Genomic DNA, 19,005 nt, shown 5'->3' with positions numbered 1-19,005 from the left:
CAGATGGGACAGACACAGACGTTAATGCGGTGTGCAGCGGCAGATGAAAGGTATGCAGACGTCAGGGCAGTGTGCAGCGGCAGAGGGGACGGATACGGACGTAAGGGCAGTGTGCATCGGCAGATGTGACGGACACAGACGTAAGGGCAGTGTGCAGCGGCAGATGGGACGGATACGGACGTAAGGACAGTGTGCAGCGGCAGATGGGACGGACACAGACGTAGGGGCAGTGTGCAGCGGCAGATGGGACGGACACAGACGTAAGGGCAGTGTGCAGCGGCAGAGGGGACGGATACGGACGTAAGGGCAGTGTGCAGCGGCAGATGGGACGGACACAGACGTAGGGGCAATGTGCAGTGGTAGATGGGACGGACACAGACGTTAGGGCAGTGTGCAGCGGCTGATGGGACAGACACGGACGTCAGACCAGTGTGCAGCGGCAGATGGGACAGACACAGACGTTAATGCGGTGTGCAGCGGCAGATGGAAGATATGCAGACGTCAGGGCAGTGTGCAGCGGCAGAGAGGACGGATACGGACGTAAGGGCAGTGTGCATCGGCAGATGTGACGGACACAGACGTAAGGGCAGTGTGCAGCGGCAGATGGGACGGATACGGACGTAAGGACAGTGTGCAGCGGCAGATGGGACGGACACAGACGTTAGGGCAGTGTGCAGCGGCAGATGGAAGATATGCAGACGTTAGGGCAGTGTGCAGCGGCAGATTGGATGGGCACATACGTTAATGCAGTGTGCAGCGGCAGATGGAAGACATGCAGACGTCAGGGCAGTGTGCAGTGGCAGATGGGACGGGCACAGATGTTAGGGCAGTGTGCAGCGGCAGATGTGACGGGCACAGACGTTAGGGCAGTGTGCAGCGGCTGATGGGACAGACGCGGACGTCAGACCAGTGTGCAGCGGCAGATGGGACAGACACAGACGTTAATGCGGTGTGCAGCGGCAGATGAAAGGTATGCAGACGTCAGGGCGGTGTGCAGCGGCAGAGGGGACGGATACGGACGTAAGGGCAGTGTACATCGGCAGATGTGACGGACACAGACGTAAGGGCAGTGTGCAGCGGCAGATGGGACGGACACAGACGTTACGGCAGTGTGCAGCGGCACATTGGACGGCACAGACGTTAGGGCAGCGTGCAGCGGCAGATGGAAGATATGCAAACGTCAGGGCAATGCGCAGCGGCAGATGGGACGGGCACATACGTTAAGGCAGTGTGCAGCGACAGATGGGACAGACACGGACGTCAAGGCATGCCCCACCATCAGCCAACCTGACCTGACCGACTGCAGAGCACAGGAGCTTACTGAGCGGCCAAGGACTTTCCACTGACACCACACGCATCCTAACTGTCCCCTCACCTCACGGCCATTAAGTACGCGGTTTAAACAACTGATGACAGTGATCCAGCACTGACTGGGTCATGCAGAGCAGTGCAAACCTTATAGTCGGCAGTGACAACCAACTGGACGCCCGGGCTGCGAGCATTAGTTACAGAAAGCAGGCGTGAGCAATCGTAAAATGATGCATGATAGCCTGTAACACCGGTATGAGAGCCCTCTGCAGTTAGACTAACGATATTGTAAGTGGTCTAGCCATCCTGATCGGGGTTGTGGGCACAGTCCACCAGTGCTCCAATGCTTCACTGGTACTGTGCTGCCCTCTATAGGTGCGTGCGGTGAAGCAGAGCGGTGGCATTCGTCCGCCCGCCGGTTTCCAACGGGAGCATCGTGTTTATACCGTCGTCTCTTCCCAGCAATTTCGGTTCTAACCGATGGGTGGTGACCATGAGCCGCGCGCCCTGTAACTGAAATATGATGAATCCACCTATCAGCGTGCGCTTTCACACAACGCCAGGCGAGAGCGGCCACTGACAATGTCTGTCCCACTGACTACTAGCGCCTGACCACCTCCAGTCTCTGTGATTAATGGTTCACACTCAACAACCACTCCTCGTGAACACTCGGTTCCCACCCTCCAGCTCCAACAGTTGCCGGAGATTTGAGCGTCCCCTGCTACCGACCGCCTCTATCAGATCCCGCTGAGACTGGCAGGCAGGGCAGCCCTGTCACAAGCACTGCACTGCCGGGTCAGTGGATGAGACCAGCACACCACAAGCTTTGAGGATCGGCGGCCCGGTGTTCCGGTCCTGGGTCCATTTTCCCGGTGTTCCGGTCCTGGGTCCCATCCCATCTGTTTCCACTCATCCACCAGCTGACGCAGGGTACCCGCAGACGCACACGGCTGCGTGTCAACGCTCAGGAAATCTCCAGTAATTTATTTGATCAGCACATGCACCCCACTAAAGACGGTAATTTTGGAGCAGCATGGCGCGTTGCGTCATTATCTAACACATCCAAATAAAAACATGCTTACACATTCGCTACATGAATGATCTACGAACAATATCAGACTGTCGATATCTTTGTCCCTCTATCATCCTTCAAGGCTATACAATTTGGACACTTTATAAACACACATGCCACTGACCTGTCGACAAGCCACGGGAAGTACGCCTGTTACTGACTGAATCATGATTAAAAACGCCCACATAACATCAAGCAGAATGCAAACAAAGACAGAAAGATAATGCAACTTTAAATGTTTTGCACACGTGACACACGTCTGCAAGACGAAGAATGATCCAGTTCAGTTGATCGCGTGCAGCATGGGGAACGTCTTGCTGTACATCCTCTGCAGTTCACTGTGCAGCATGGTCATGTAGCGCTGCTGGAAGCCGGCGATGTCGCACAGGTCCCGGATCTTGCGCAGGTTGTCCAGCCTGCGGACGAGTCGCCCCTTTACCGTACGTACGGCACAGACCGGACACCGCCACAACATACTGCCGACCAGGCGCATATCGCAGCACACAATCACACCACTGCACGCAGGCTCCCAGCACGCACCGGGGCAGCTGCAGTTACAGCGTCGTGGACTCGTGATATCACGCTTTCAAGTTCGATCTCCCACTGTTGAGTTCGTATGCACCGAGTCCAGAAAGCCCGTCAGCACAGCGCGTTTCAGCCGGCGGATGACTTCCAATGCCGCCCGGCGACAGCTGTCTGCCGCCGGTGGACGACTGCCTATGGCGGGCCGGGTGGCCGGGCCGGGGCGGGACGACTTCCCGGGCGGACCACACCACCGCGGCCGCAGCCGGACCCACCTCTGGCGCGCCTGCCACGCCCGCTGATGGTTGCAGCGGATGTCATAGAGCAGCTCGCGCTCGGACACGTCGACGTTGAGCTCGCGCGCCTCGAGCGCCAGCCGCTGGTTGTCGGCCCGCTTGATGCGCAGCAGCCGCTCCAGGTACTCTGTGACGTCGGCGTCCTCCTCCCGCTGGCGCGCCGCCTCCTGCCACGCCGCAAGCCGACGCGTCACAGAACGGTCACGGCGGCGTGCTCCGGCTCATCGGCAGTACCCCATCTGGCACAGTCACTGTGCACAGTACGCACACGCTGGGTGTGTTGGTAACTGGTGTAGCGGGTAATACTGACCTCCGTGGCCGTGGTGGTAATTAGTGTACCGGGCGGTGCCGACCACCGCGATCGTGGTGGTAGTGTTGCGGGCAAAACTGACCGTTGTGGATGAGGCGGTAACCGGTGTAGCGGAAAATGTCAGCGATGTAGCAACCACACTCGAACTCGCGCCTTACAGAAGCGTTTCTACGCTCTAGTCATATTCAAATTCATATAAAAACGGCCCCTGCGATGACACATTGAAAGTGTCGCGTCATGAGGTGTCAAGAGCACGTGAGGGCGGCGGACGAGACCAGCGGCAGCGGGACCCGAACCTGGTACAGGATGTCCAGCCGTCGCTCCAGACGGGCGATCTTTTTCTCTGTGGTGTCGCCGCCCTCCGACAGATACTGCTGGATGGCCCTGGTCACCTGTTGGCCGGCAGACACCCCGCCAGGCGTGAGGCAGCGTCCGGCAGACAGTGCAGATTAGGGACTGAGGCTACTGCGCTCCGCTACATCCACGCACCTCACAGCCGACCCCTCCACTCCCGTTACAGCCACGCACCTCCCAGCCGACCCCTCCACTCCCGTTACAGCCTCGCACCTCCCAGCCGATCTCTCCACTCCCGTTACAGCCACGCACCTCCCAGCCGATCTCTCCACTCCCGTTACAGCCACGCACCTCACAGTCGACCTCTCCACTCCCGTTACAGCCTAGCACCTCCTAGCCGATCTCTCCACTCCCGTTACAGCCACGCACCTCAAAGCCGATCTCTCCACTCCCGTTACAGCCACGCACCTCACAGTCGACCTCTCCACTCCCGTTACAGCCACGCACCTCCCAGCCGATCTCTCCACTCCCGTTACAGCCACGCACCTCCCAGCCGACCTCCTCACTCCCGTTACATTCACGCACCTCACAGCCGACCACTCCACTCCCGTTACAGCCACGCACCTCACAGTCGACCTCTCCACTCCCGTTACAGCCTCGCACCTCACAGCCGACCCCTCGCTCCCGTTACAGCCACACACCTCACAGCCAACCTATCCACTCCCGTTACAACCACACACCTCCCAGCCAACCTTTCCACCCCCGTTACAGCCACGCACCCCACAGCCAACCTATCCACTCCCGTTACAACCGCGCACCTCACAGCCGACCTCTCCACTTCCATGAAGATTTGCACAGCCAACAGTCATCAGGTGTGAAATCAACTGACGACCCCGACACAACACTGTCGCGATGGAGTCCAATGGTCCAAATACAGCCAGCAGAGCAGAGAAGAAAAGGAAAGAGAGGTTCAATAACAGCCGGTGGTCGCAGATGACAACGAAATCGGTTCTTAATGCACCAAACCAACAGCTTAAGTGAATAGTTGCTATTGGGCAACACTGAGTGGGCACTACAGTAGCGATCACCAACAAATGATGGTAAGTCCGCTTGACCCAGGGCTTGCGCGGGGCGTGCGTTAAAAACCAGAGTGTCGCCAGTGTTTCACCACCAGCCGACGCTGCTCGGTGCCTGCAGCTCCACCGCCGGCCATGGCTATCCCTGGCCAGCACTCTGACACTTGCAGGGCAGCCGGACGCCGACACAGCGGCCCCGGCGGCCACGGCCATCCCTAGCCAACACGCTGACATCCTGTGGTGCAGCCGAACGCCACCACAGCGCCCCGGCGGCCATGGCTATCCCTGGCCGGCACTCTGACACCCTGCGGGGCAGCCGGACACCATCACAGCGCCCCGGCGACCATGGCCATCCCTAGCCAACACGTTGACATCCTGTGGTGCAGCCGAACGCCACCACAGCGCCCCGGCGGCCATGGCTATCCCTGACCAGCACTCTGACACCCTGCGGGGCAGCCGGACGCCGCCGGCGGCGGCCCCGGCGGCCATGACCATCCCTGGCCAACACTCTGACATCTTGCGGTGCAGCCGGACGCCCCCGGCGGCCATGACTATCCCCGGTCAACGTCCTGACACCCTGCGGGGCAGCCGGACGCCCCCGGCGGCGGCCCCGGCGACCATGACTATCCCTGGCCAACGTCCTGACACCCTGCGAGGCAGCCGGACGCCATCGGCGGCGGCCCCGGCGGCCATGACTATCCCTGGCCAACGTCCTGACACCCTGCGGGGCAGCCGGACGCCACCGGCGGCGGCCCCGGCGGCCATGACTATCCCTGGCCAACACTCTGACACCCTGCGGGGCAGCCGGACGCCCCCGGCGGCGGCCCCGGCGACCATGACTATCCCTGGCCAACGTCCTGACACCCTGCGAGGCAGCCGGACGCCATCGGCGGCGGCCCCGGCGGCCATGACTATCTCTGGCCAACACTCTGACATCCTGCGGGGCAGCCGGACGCCATCGGCGGCGGCCCCGGCGGCCATGACTATCTCTGGCCAACACTCTAACATCCTGCGGGGCAGCCGGACGCCCCCGGCGGCCATGACTATCCCCGGCCAACGTCCTGACACCCTGCGGGGCAGCCGGACGCCATCGGCGGCGGCCCCAACAGCGCACCTTCATGAAGTCGATGTCGCGCAGTGTCTGCACCAGGTCCTCCAGCGTCATGCGGCAGCGCTCGTACTCCCAGCGCTGCATGACGATGCCGCGCCGGAACCGCAGCGCGTCCCGCATCACCTCCAGCTTCTTGCCGCCGATGCCCTGCCGCAGCACGCCACACCAGTCGATACGTCTGATGCACTCTCGAATGGACCCAAAGTCATACGGCCGTTCGACAATTCGTTTCAATTCCAAGAATACTGAATTGCTATGCAGAATGAACGCGTCTAGAATTATGTCCAAGTTCGCAAAACATGTGAAGCGTAATGATTACATAATACGACACTGGACAGGTCGAGTCCCAGAAAGTGCGAGAGCCATTCAGCGTTCCACGCATTTCAAGAGACGTTGGCTCCCTCACCACGTCTCCAGTGGGGACCAACGGTGCCCGTGTTAGCCGTGACGCGGCACCAGTCATTTACACCCGGCGGCGGTCAGCGAGCCGTACCAGGATCTGTTTGTTGAGCAGCTCCACCCGCGAGCGGTGGATCAGCGCCGAGCCCGTGAAGTCGGGACAGAAGTCACCCAGGTCTATCTCAACCTGGCCCTGCTTCACCACCAGCTGGATCTGAAGCGCAGCGCCGACCACGGACGTCACCAAGTCACCACGCCGCGTCGGCTACAGATTATCAACTGACTCTGAGGCACGACACCGACCACGGAAGTCACCAAGTTACCACGCCGCGTCGGCTACAGATTATCAACTGACGCTGAGGCACGGCACCGACAACGGACGTCACCAAGTCATCACGCCGCGTCGGCCCCATCAGATTGTCCACTGACTCTGAGGCACGGCACATACCGTAAAAGCCACCAAGCCTGGCACGGCCTAGACCACAAACGTCCCAGGTCGCCATCGGTCTGATCTGGAGCCTGGCAAGGATCAACCAAACGACCAATCTTACATCTTGTTGAGAATTCCAAAGTATGATTTTTCAAGGTTCAACATCAGTGCTACAACAAAAATTCATCCCTACGGATAAGCTACGACATTGCTTTTACTGTAAATACTCCCACAGCATACCTGCTACGTGACAAAACTTATGCTACAAAACCCTTACACGTCATATTCACTTCTGTTGCACAAACCTATTGTCATCACTTACACGCATCCCTCCTACTGCGGACTTATACGTGCCATTACTGCCCTACGACAAAACACGACATGACACGAGACAGACAAAGGGGCAGGTACCTCGTGGTCGTGCAGCTGCCGCAGCCGCCGTTCGCGCAGTTCGGCCAGCTCCGAGATGAGCGCCTGCGAGCGGATGGTGAGCGCTTCCTCGAGGTGACACCGCTTCTCGATCGAGTCCACCAGGGCGGCCACCTCGGCATTGCAGCGCAGCACCTGCGCAGGGTGTGTGGTTGGCGCCAGCCCTGCTCTCTAGCCTACACAGCCAGGTGACAGCGGACGCGTGCGCCGGCAGGCCGAAGGGGCTCACCCGCACCCCCCCCCCCCCCTTCCCACGGATCTCTTGGGCTCCCACACCGCAGGGTCATCCGCCGGGCGCCCGGCCGCAGCCGCACACGTGCACACGTGCTCTCCCCAGCCGGTCGCCGAGGGCCGTACCTTGAACTCCATCAGCACCTTAGCCAGCCGCAGCTGGCACATCTTGAGCCAGAGCGGCACTTCGATATCCTCCGAGCGCTGCGCGTCGTCGTCCAGCTCCTTCATCGCCTCCAGAATCGCCCGCTGTTGCAACGCGTATTATAAAGCAGACGCGGCGTTAGTCATGGCAAACAGCATACCTGACACCTCTGATATGGCAGAGGCCAACAGACACACGGGTTCAGGCGCTACAGTCCGCAGCTGTAAACGAACAGGGAACGGCGGCGTTATCGTGCGCAACATCCACACGTTAAATAAGTATAGGCGAGCGCTCGGTAGCTAGCCCGCCCAGCCTAGCCAAAAAACCTGTTCTGAGCCGTTTTGGGTGGCGCGGCCATAAACGCCATCACGGCCAGTTGGCTCAGCTGCACAGAGTTCTGAGAGTATCGGGTCTGACTCGTGGCCAGCCGGTCGCAGGGGCGGAAGCGGGGCGGGTGGCAAAGGACGAGGACGGGTTACCTTGCCGGGCACGGTTTTCACGTTGGCCTGGTAGGGTGCACCGCCGTGCATGGAGGAGACGTAGCCGCGGTAGGCGCCAGGCACGGCCAGGGTGGTGCGGCGGGCATGCTCTGGATCGGTCGGCTCGCGCGACACGCTCTCCCGGTTGGAGCCCGCCGCCTGACGCACGCGTGCACGCTGACTGCAAGCCCGGCGCGCAGACAGGGCGAGTGCCGGGCGCGCGGACAGACGGAGCACCTCATGCAAGAAAACAGCAACGGAGGAACAGCAGCGAAGAAGTCGGGACGAACCCACAGAACATTGCAGAATGATATACGTGACGGCCAGTTTGTGTCACACACCGGGAGACACGAACTGGCCGTCACATAAAACAAAACAAGCAAGTTTGTATCACATGCCAGCTGCCCACGCCGAGTGACACCAAGCCATTCCATATAACGAGTGACGTCGCCCGCCCCGCTGGCTGACCGGAGGACGGGAGCACTCTGCACGTACGGGCGAGCGGCTTCCGTGACGGCTGCGGTTGCGGCTGCGGGAGCGGCGCCGGCCGTGGTGCCGCTTGTCCACCTCGATCACGCCGTCCTCCGCCAGCGTGAAGCGGCGGCCGCCCGGCCCCATGTGGCGGCGCAGACACGGCGGACGCCGTCTGCCGGGCCCACACACACACACATACACACGTGCTTCGGCGAGCAGGCAGCTCCGGTGCGGCCGGGCCTACGGCCAGCGCCGCAGAGGGGCGGTGGGGGGGGGGGGGGCTAGTCAGACACACCGCCAGATATGTGTGCGACACATCCCTCCTTAAGGCCCGGATCGTGCCCGCTACGTGACGACAGTGCAGCCGGTGTGTTTGACGAGCATAGTCGACTTAGACGTCACAGTTCTCCATCCCGCTTGCACCAATTTCCGTTTCCGTGCCACGATACGCCACTGGCTACCACGCGGCTAAGCTGAGGTCAGCCAGTGATACTGGAGCTGGAGTCGAAACACAGCCTGCGCACCACCCCGCCCGCGGCGGGGCCGGCCACCTAACCCCCACCACCAGTGCCGCGCGCCGCGCCGGGCGCACGTCACCTGAAGTAACGGAACAGGGCGTCCACCACGTTGGACGGCACGTCGGCAAACTCGCGCCGGAAGCCGCGCTCCATCAGCCGGTCCTGCTGCATCAGCGGCTCCTGGGCGGCGCGCGCCGCCTCCAGCGCCCGGCGCAGGTCGGCGTTGGCCGCCTGCAGGCCGATCTTGCGCTGCTGCGTCATATCCATCTGGCGGCTGCCGACACAAGCTGTAGTTTAGACGTTACTCGGTAGGCAGCCGACGGGTCACGATGAGCCAGCGTATCTCTTATGGTCAAACCGAACGTTTGGATGACGGCGAGACAGGCGTCATACAGTAAATAACGCTAATTGGCGCGCCGTGCGGTGTCAAGTAACTTGGCAGCCATTTACCTGAGACAAGAAGCGGAAAAATATATCCTGTTACTTGACTCAAAGTGTAACACAATTGTCCATCCTGCTCACTGATCTCTGCTTCCGTGTCACACCACATCACTGGTTGCCACGCGACTAAGCTAAAGACAGTCAGTAAGGACAGAGTGGGAGCCGGAACGTCCACTGCACGCTAACTCGTCCGAACCGCCAAAGAGCACTGCCCCCACGAGACTCCGTGGAGTACATCAGGCGCGCGGCCAGAGCCTTGGGGGGGAGGGACACAGGGCTGATAAAGGGCTCCCTGATAATGAAAGATCCCCAAAACGAAATAAGATCGACAGATATGGGTCCATGTTTAGTGAGGGCATTTCGTATCATTCCTTTTTATCTGTTCATGACTGGAATAGACGCCAGACGCTACCGCAAAATAAGTTCTGCCAGAATTCTAAGCAATTTGAACTGAAGAAATCATGTGTTAAGCGACTGCATGACAAAATGGCCGACGATCTTCATTTTATAGAAGATTGCAGCTCGAAATGGGTAAACAATTCGCATTAACATGACCAAGCCCGTAGACCGTGCCTTACGGAAGTGAAAACTAATTCTGACATGCGCCTTTCGAGCCCTTAATCGTAGGTCCCCAAGGGACCGAAGGACCCTTCGGAACCTAAGAGGGGACGTTCCCTGTGCCCCTCCCCCTGCTTGCGCCACTGCAGTACATTTGAACGCTTAGGTCCTGCTGAGCATTGTACTTTTCATACGCTCCGTATTCATATCCCAATACCATGGCCCTAAAATAAAGTTGGCGACCGGATAAAAAATATTTCACCAAAGAAAATACAAAACCCTATTGAACGAGCTGTAGAAAGCCATCCCATACAGGCATCTCGTTCAATCAAGTCGCCCACGCACACAGCCAGCATCCAACCAGGTGCTGCATGACTGTCGCTGCCGGCGCTCACCAGAGCTCGGTCTCCCGTTTCTGGCGGTCATCTTCGCTGGCCACATCCCGGATCAGTCTGCTGACCTTCAGCTCCTCCTGGTAGATAGCGTGTTCCGTCTGTACCTTAAGCGTGAACAGCTGATTCAGACTGTCGTCAAACCGGTCCACCGTCTCCTGCGCGACCGACAGCTGGATCAGTCCCAGTCCCTTCCGGTCCACCGTCTTCTGTGCGACCGACAGCTAGATCAGTCCCAGTCCCTTCTGGTCCACCGTCGCCGGTGCGACCGACAGCTAGATCAGTCCCAGTCCCTACTGGTCCACCGTTTCCTGGGCACCTGACAGCTAGACCAGTCCCAGTCCCTACTGGTCCACCGTCTCCTGTGCGACCGACAGCTAGATCGGTCCCAGTCCCTACTGGTCCACCGTCTCCTGTGCGACCGACAGCTAGATCAGTCCCAGTCCCTTCTGATCCACCGTTTCCCGTGGGACCGACAGCTAGATCAGTCCCAGTCCCTACTGGTCCACCGTCTCCTGTGCGACCGACAGCTGGATCAGTCCCAGTCCCTACTGGTCCACCGTCTCCTGTGCGACCGACAGCTAGATCGGTCCCAGTCCCTACTGGTCCACCGTCTCCTGTGCGACCGACAGCTGGATCAGTCCCAGTCCCTACTGGTCCACCGTCTCCTGTGCGACCGACAGCTAGATCGGTCCCAGTCCCTACTGGTCCACCGTCTCCTGTGCGACCGACAGCTGGATCAGTCCCAGTCCCTACTGGTCCACCGTCTCCTGTGCGACCGACAGCTGGATCAGTCCCAGTCCCTACTGGTCCACCGTCTCCTGTGCGACCGACAGCTAGATCGGTCCCAGTCCCTACTGGTCCACCGTCTCCTGTGCGACCGACAGCTGGATCAGTCCCAGTCCCTACTGGTCCACAGTCTCCTGTGTGACCGAAAGCTAGATCAGTCCCGGTCCCTACTGGTCCACCGTTTCCTGAGCACCTGACAGCTAGACCAGTCCCAGTCCCTACTGGTCCACTGTCTTCTGTGCGACCGACAGCTGGATCAGTCCAAGTCCCTACTGGTCCACCGTCTTCTGTGCGACCGACAGCTGGATCAGTCCCGGTCCCTAATGGTCCACCGTCTTCTGTGCGACCGACAGCTAGATCAGTCCCAGTCCCTACTGGTCCACCGTCTTCTGTGCGACCGACAGCTAGATCAGTCCCGGTCCCTACTGGTCCACCGCCTCATGAGCGCCCGACAGCTGGATCAATCCCAGTCCCTACGCTGACGAACTAGGCCGGTCTGACCTAAACGTCCTCCCCCATATCCGAGTCAGTCCCACCTCCACCCTGATATACCACGTCGATCCCACCTCCAGCCAACTGCACTGTGTGATGCCTGTCTCAGCTCCCCAGCCGGCCCACGTCTGCCCGTGTTCTCGGCAGCGCGGCCCGGCCCGGCCGTGCAGCGTCGGTGAGCTGCGGCCGTGAGCAGGGCCGTTGCCAGCGCCGAGGCCGGATGCCGGGCCGCCGGGACCCGCCCCCCGGACACGGCGGTCGGCTAATGACGCCACCCGGCGACCGCCTCGTCAGGCGGCGGCGTTGGCCCCGCCGCTGCGGCCGCCGGCCGACGCACTGGGCCGCGCCTGGCCGACGACCGGCCCAGCGCAGCACCCAGCGTGACATACATCACACACGGCGGAAGGGCCCCGGGAAATAATGACGCATAAATATCACGAACAAGACAGGGAAACCAGCAAGATGACGATATGGCGCGGGGTGGCGTGAAAATATTCACCCATTTCCACGTTATCAACATGCAATAGATATAAATGAAGTCGTCTACCGGCGGTGGCGAAACCCTCAGGTCAGCTTCTAAACATCTAGTGCTGCGTACTTACTGCTCATAAAATTTCCGCGCGCACGATATGCTTAAAATCCCAGTTCCACTACTTTTGAACGTCATGACACCGATACTTCTGGCAAAACACACAAGGCTCGACTTTTTCACGGTTACGCAATGCTTAATAGACGGCCGGAGTAAATGTCTACGCTGTGACGCCCGTAGTTCTAGTAAAACACTTGTGAATGCAAACTCCCTGAAGGGGAGGGGGGAGGGCGGGCGGGGTAAATGATAGGACAAGGATACTTATTAAAACAAAAAGGCTCTCCTTCTGCTTCGAAGGAGCACTGCGAGCCGTGTATCAGCTTCGCAGCTGACACACAGCCCAGTAGTGCCGAGAGGCTGCTACTCTGCGTGACATCTCGCGCCGATGCCAGCTGGGACTCGCATCTGTCGCCCCCTGACCGTGAGCCATGCCCCAGCGGCCTACCTGCAGGGTGACCAGCATCTTTTTGAGCTCCTGCTCCAGCAGTTTGCGGTACTTGTCCCGCTCCACCTCCAACTCGGCCGCCCTGCGCTCGTACTCGGCGGCCTCCTTGACCTCGTCTTCGGTCCAGTCGTCCGGCTCCTTTTCGTCCTGCGGCGGCCGCGACGCCGCCGGGTCACAGCCGGGCTCCGCGCCGCCAGCGCACGGGGACCAGGCTCGCCGCTGGCACGGTCCCCATCTCACTCGACAGACGCGGCGCCCTCTGAACACACTGATGGACACTGTGTGGGCCCAACCATACTCAAGAGACGCGGCGCCATCTGGACACACAGATGGACGCTGTGTGGGCCCACCCCAACCCACTCGACAGACGCGGCGCCATCTGAACGCACAGATGGACGCTGTGGAAATGCGTGGGCCCCACCACGTGGCTCAGTAAACGTGCTGAATAGGTGCTCGCTAAGCGTGATAAGCCATGCAGAGGCGTTAGTTGGTCATCATCGGTTAATCAAATTCCTGTATCATACCTTGCCATAAAGCCTTATCTGTCTGCACTGCAACTTATCTGGGTTCGTGCATAAACCAAAGCCACCAGCCGACGTCACTCTCCTTGAGGTGCACCCATCACAAGGCATGACAAACTTTCACAAGCAAACACACCTTTCTGGGACTTGTGTCACAATACGTTCCGGCGGCGAAGAGGAGCACACCGTCGCCGGCGCCGTTGAAACCTCAACTAGCCGAAGCGGTTCTATGCTTCGCAATTAATCGCCACTTCCTCAAATACTGAGCAGGCCGATAATCGCTGATTATGATTCGTGCGGTGACAGCGCACCTCGACGATGACTCACCATGAACGCCGGCCGGGGCACGTCCACCTTGAGTGTGTCCTCCCAGCGGACCTCCAGCACGCCGTTCATCATCTGCATGATGGCGCGCTCCCGGAAGTCGTTAGCCTCGCGCTCGCGGCGGCGTCGCTCCTCCTCGGCGGCCTGGGCCTCGAGCCGCTCCCGCTCGGCCGGCGTCAGGTACCGCTCCACCGTCACCTGACGCACACACGGCGACAGTCACGCATACACGCGACAGGTACGACTCCGTCGTCGCTCCTCCTCGGCGGCCTGGGCCTCTAGCCGCGCCCGCTCGGCCGGCGTCAGGTACCGCTCCACCGTCACCTGACGCACACACGGCGACAGTCACGCATACACGCGACAGGTACGACTCCGTCGTCGCTCCTCCTCGGCGGCCTGGGCCTCGAGCCGCTCCCGCTCGGCCGGCGTCAGGTACCGCTCCACCGTCACCTGACGCACACACGGCGACAGTCACGCATACACGCGACAGGTACGACTCCGTCGTCGCTCCTCCTCGGCGGCCTGGGCCTCGAGCCGCTCCCGCTCGGCCGGCGTCAGGTACCGCTCCACCGTCACCTGACGCACACACGGCAACAGTCACGCATACACGCGACAGGTACGACTCCGTCGTCGTTCTGCGCGTGATCATGCCACGCAGGTTAGACCTGCATGCGCGGCGGCAGCTGGCATCGGTAGTCAGCTGGCAGGTGGCGCGCGCCTCCCAGTCGTCAGCTGACGTTAACGCACTGGTGGCTGCCCGCCCAGCCTCTGCCACACGTCAAGTCCGCCACAGGCCACGTCTGACACCACGTCTGCCACACGCCACGTCTGACGCACACACGTCCGCCACGGCCGCCGCACGCCACGTCTGCAGCACGCCACATGTCTGACCTCGTCATCCCGCACGGTGAGCAGAGTCTCGGGTTGTTCGGCGTCCGACCACTGCGGCAGCCAGGGCTGCTCGCTCATGTCCAGCTCCGAGTAGATGTGCTGCAGCCGCTGCGCCCACTCGGTGATGCGGTGTACCTCGCCACACTTGGACTTGTACAGCGCCTCGAACCGCTCGTTGAACTTCTCTTTGAGCTGGTAAATTACCTCCTGGCCGGGGGAAAGTCGGTACTATGTCGCAGAATGCATAGCGAACGTACAACGGAAGGCGGCGATGGATACGGTAACCGAAGCAATCAAATCGTCAGAAGAACAGATGAAACTCGTGGACACGCCCAGGACACCACAGAAATTACTAAATGGGCTAGGCCATGACTTAAGTATCAGATAAACCGTAAAACACCAAACATGTTGCGTGAGAATGTAGTGAGGCACATATTTCCTCCTCGCTGACTGAGAGTGACAGATTGAAACTCATGCTGTAAGAAGCCCACAGCCGTTATGAGAACCGACGGAACGCCAGTGTCACCCGCAGCATGTAGATCTGCTCCACGCGTTGCTTGCGAGTGGTGATGTCGAACTGCGAGAGCAGCCAGGGGTTGGTGACGCCCAGCTGGTGACTGAGGCTACCCGTGTGGGTCGTCTCCTGCTGCTCCTCATCTTCGTCCTCGTTCCCGTCCTCGTCCTCGTTCTCCGGCTCGTCCTCGGCGACCGGCGTCACCTGGTCGGCATCCACCGACGCCGTCGACTGCCTGCCAGAGGGCGGGGGCGCTGACGTCACGGAAACGTCACTCTTACGCCCACCGTCAGCGAACACGATCGGCGCGGGGGCGGCTCATCCCGTGCGCGCACAGCGGCAGCGCCGCTCATCCAACGCCGTGCTGGGCGCCGGCCGAACGGCCGCTGCGGTTGGGACACGGACAGAGATAAACAGCCCCCACTGACAGAGGACATTCGATGCGGCAGAGTCGACGAGGGAGATACACTGGCCGAGACATTAGCTAATTCCTCCAGTGGCGCACTGTGAGCACAGAGCAATTCGTCAGCGCAGAAGACGTCGGCGACACGCACGCCTGATGTGATCAGCCGGCTTCTTCAGAGCGCGGCGAATCTCTCGGTGCACCGGCCTGTCCAGCTCCAGCCAGACCTGAGCGCGAGCGGCCCCTCGGCGGCGACCGCTGCTGCCGGGCCACCCAGCTGAAGGCACCGGCTCGTTCCTTCAGAGGTACGCTCACCGTACGTACACGCGGCTCATGCTAACGAAACGCGGCCACCTGCACCGGTCAAGTGTACGCTCTGATAACCGCCGTTCGTGGGAGCGTGAAAGCTCACAGCAATAGCCCAGCCACGTGATAACGAGAAGCACCAATTCATGAGGACATCCTTCGGTATTACTTCCATTTATTTGGGTCAAACATGGGGGAGGGGAGGTGACAAACATTAAGACGGCCAGGACCTCTCCGGGTAAACAAAGCGCCACCTGTGGTGGTGACTACGACTGAAAAGTGGCGTTTTGTGGCGTTTTACGACTGAAAAGTGGCGAAAAGTGGCGAAAAGTGGCATCCGCTTCGCCATATGCATGGTCGATTACAACAGCAAGTGGACGGAAATGGCTCAGACGTCGCACGTAGAGTCCTTCCAGATCATCAAGTTCGTTAGCGATGCGTAGGCTCGCGATAAATACTTCAAAGAGACCATCTCCGACAACGAGCGATAGGTTGTCAGTGAAGAACTTGAAATAACCGCAACCGAGGAAAGCAATGGACACCCTAGTATTGTCCCCAAGGAGTCTCATGTCCGAGAAGTGTACGAGTTAAGGCTTTAAGGTTAGTTAAGCGTAAAATCTTCAAGTTAACATAATAAGTTTCTCGTAAGGCGTTAAAAGTCCCGCACATTTTGCTTTTGTCAGTAGTATGTTCTTAAATGTGGTGGAAAAAACAACCACGGAGCATTTTTCGGACTTGGGTCCGCATTGTGCTTCAATTAATCCTAATTAATTTTCCATTGCTCTCCAACAATTATCAATCAAACTGCGACAATTTTCGAGCAATGCTCATTTGTATCATCAGTTTACATTAATTTGTTACCTGCGCGTTGGAAATTAGTGACAGAAGTAACAGTAACGGTAACAAAAATACGACTACGGAGTTTCTGTTATCGAGCGTGTATAATGCACTGCATTGTAGGCACGACAAAATGCAAACACAGACATGTTGGGCTTCAATCCTGAGGCGGTCACCGGTCGTTTCAAACCGTCACATCGCGATGCGGCAAGCCCCGAATTGCCGAATGCAGACTGACGTCATCTTTCGACTTGAGGACGTTAGGAAACAGTCATAGCGTGATCCAGCGATTTCCGAAGTGTTATAAGGTGATGTAGATCTTTTGCAGGTGTGGTCGGCTGTCAAGCGATCGCATCACCGTGTGGCAAGTCGCGGCTCCGCCAGCAGCCACTGGACCACGCAGCCGGCACGCTGTCAGTAGTAACATCGCCAGCGGCCATGGTCACCAGTGGCCAGGTAGCATTGAAGTCCAGTCGCGTGATCTCAGCCTGTGTGAGATCGTCAACATTGAAACCCAGTCGCGTCTGAGCTTAAACCTTGAATTAGAAACGCCATTACTGTCTGCGCGACTTTGATCATTACTCGCGAAGATCACAATTCACCGACAAAGTAAGGCTCATTTTCGTCATGTCCTTTGCATTAGGTAGAATGAGTAGCAAGACAGTCGTGCAAGGAACCATTACCTGTAGGAAAATTCTGCTAAGCGCATCGGGTCTTGAGGATAGCGAGAAAATGACCTGGGCGCGATACAGTAAAACACGATTTGTCGCGCTGCAATGCAATTGGAAGCCCGCCACGCCATGAAATGAGATCTACATTACAATGCAGAATTCCGTAAACTGACGGAGCACGATGTACCTGTTTTAAAATGGTCACAAACCAGAGCACATCACACCGGAGTTTGGCAATCAGGGGCACGTCTCATTGCAACGAGGCCATTTTGATCAAAGGAACCATTTTCGAGATTGGAGTCTAACAAATACACTAACTTGTAATGCGAGTCAATGCGATTCTCATTTAAGCTCCAATGTAACTTTCTGATGTCACCAGTAAGTTTTAACAATTACCGCGCCTGCGACACACCCAACTACCTCCATTATATATCAGCCCGTGTGAAACAAACTCAGAACACTCGACTGAGTATCGATAATACAAATATTGCAAATGTCAGCTCTCCAACGTCGTTTGAACGGTACCCATGATATGGAAGGTCGATACCTCAGCATAAGAGCTCTGACTTTTAAAATGTGATCGTTTTGGTAATTATGTGTGCTAACCTTTCCGCCAGATGTTTGCACGAAAGTTGCATTTTCTATATGTTTGTCTGGCGCGGCGTATGACATGGGTTTTCCGTGATATAGAACCCCGATTACAAACACCGTTAGACGTGGCACGACAAATATCACTTAGAGCATTTCATTGTGCATAGATTTCATCTTTGACTATTGCAAGGTTTCAAAATTTGAACACAAGCCCAAAATGCACTGTCCCAGTTCTGGACATTTTACACGCAAAGGCCCGCCAAGTCTGGCCTGCAAGGTTCTGTGGCTTATTGCCGTGTCACATGTGGCAGGCTGGCCGTTAGGAAGTTGCGTCTCTAGTTCTAATGGCTTTGCGAGGCAAAAAGCATCCGTCTGGCACTAATATTTCCATAGAACGCATCGATTCTCATGAACTACTAACAAACTGCATTTTGAAACGTGAGAGCACTTAAACTTGAACATTTTGCTGGTGAAATAACCATGCCATTTACCATCAACACAAATCTTTCAGCTGGAGGCTCTCGGCTGAGGAAAGTCCTGGGTTGAAAACCTGAACGTGTTTGGCTATGACTGACGCGATGACGCATTTGCCCGTAGCTCAATAAGAAGAGGCTAGTTCCAGCCTGTCAATAAAATTCCTTGAATTAGAAAAAGTCTGAACGTTCTGTTTTTGTCGGAAATGGTGGCATTCCGTGTGCTAGGCTCAGTAGATTCTCGAGACATCAATGCGTATCAATCTCGAGTCTATGTTGCTGGCTATCGCAAGGAGTCGAAAATCCGTTCTCGATCATTACATTTGAGGCTAAGCGTGACATGCAATCTGTACTTTAACTCTGAATGGGAGAAATGCGCATGTTTGCCCACTCGCGGTAGATACCGCACCAACAGAGACCAGTGGAGTCGCGAGGCATAACGAATAATCGCCTCTCGCTTCGACCACGCAATCTCAAGACGTCAGAAACCGTGTTCACACGCAGACTTGACTTGTGGAGCCAACAAATGTCAGCGAAGAAGATATAGTTCGACTTGGAAGATCACTTTGCGATAAAACAAAAAGTCCAGGTCTGGACATATCTACTGTCCAAATGAAGCGCATTCTTCAGTCTCGCAAAGAAATGCACAACACATGTTTGTTCCCATGTCAGAC

At 58.0% G+C, this 19,005-nt stretch overlaps 3 protein-coding genes across 3 annotated transcripts; all 3 read right to left on the bottom strand.

The window, feature by feature from the left end:
* Positions 1–2,289: 2,289 nt before the first annotated feature.
* On the bottom strand, positions 2,290–8,661 carry LOC119099091 (cilia- and flagella-associated protein 43). The gene is made up of 9 exons (XM_037222153.1): positions 8,598–8,661; positions 8,103–8,261; positions 7,605–7,727; positions 7,230–7,382; positions 6,483–6,602; positions 5,993–6,136; positions 3,805–3,900; positions 3,178–3,365; positions 2,290–2,796 (listed from the first exon to the last, which is right to left on the bottom strand). Exons 2-9 carry the CDS (start codon positions 8,151–8,153, stop codon positions 2,664–2,666), a joined length of 1,008 nt encoding a protein of 335 aa, XP_037078048.1. The 5' UTR covers positions 8,154–8,261; positions 8,598–8,661; the 3' UTR covers positions 2,290–2,663.
* Positions 8,662–8,674: 13 nt separating this feature from the next.
* On the bottom strand, positions 8,675–13,726 carry LOC119097954 (cilia- and flagella-associated protein 43-like). The gene is made up of 6 exons (XM_037220894.1): positions 13,649–13,726; positions 12,801–12,947; positions 10,489–10,643; positions 9,174–9,368; positions 8,716–8,748; positions 8,675–8,684 (listed from the first exon to the last, which is right to left on the bottom strand). Exons 1-6 carry the CDS (start codon positions 13,724–13,726, stop codon positions 8,675–8,677), a joined length of 618 nt encoding a protein of 205 aa, XP_037076789.1.
* Positions 13,727–14,116: 390 nt separating this feature from the next.
* Positions 14,117–15,788, bottom strand: LOC119097953 (cilia- and flagella-associated protein 43-like). Its single transcript, XM_037220893.1, has 4 exons — positions 15,769–15,788; positions 15,063–15,285; positions 14,537–14,743; positions 14,117–14,221 (listed from the first exon to the last, which is right to left on the bottom strand). The coding sequence occupies exons 1-4, from the start codon at positions 15,786–15,788 to the stop codon at positions 14,117–14,119; spliced, it is 555 nt and encodes a 184-aa protein (XP_037076788.1).
* Between the last annotated feature and the right edge of the window lie 3,217 nt (positions 15,789–19,005).

Source organism: Pollicipes pollicipes, unplaced genomic scaffold (genome assembly GCF_011947565.3).
Source record: "Pollicipes pollicipes isolate AB1234 unplaced genomic scaffold, Ppol_2.1 Scaffold_4740;HRSCAF=5597_pilon_pilon_pilon, whole genome shotgun sequence".
Taxonomy (NCBI): Eukaryota; Metazoa; Arthropoda; class Thecostraca; order Pollicipedomorpha; family Pollicipedidae; genus Pollicipes; species Pollicipes pollicipes.
This window is presented reverse-complemented; position numbering and strand designations above follow the sequence as displayed.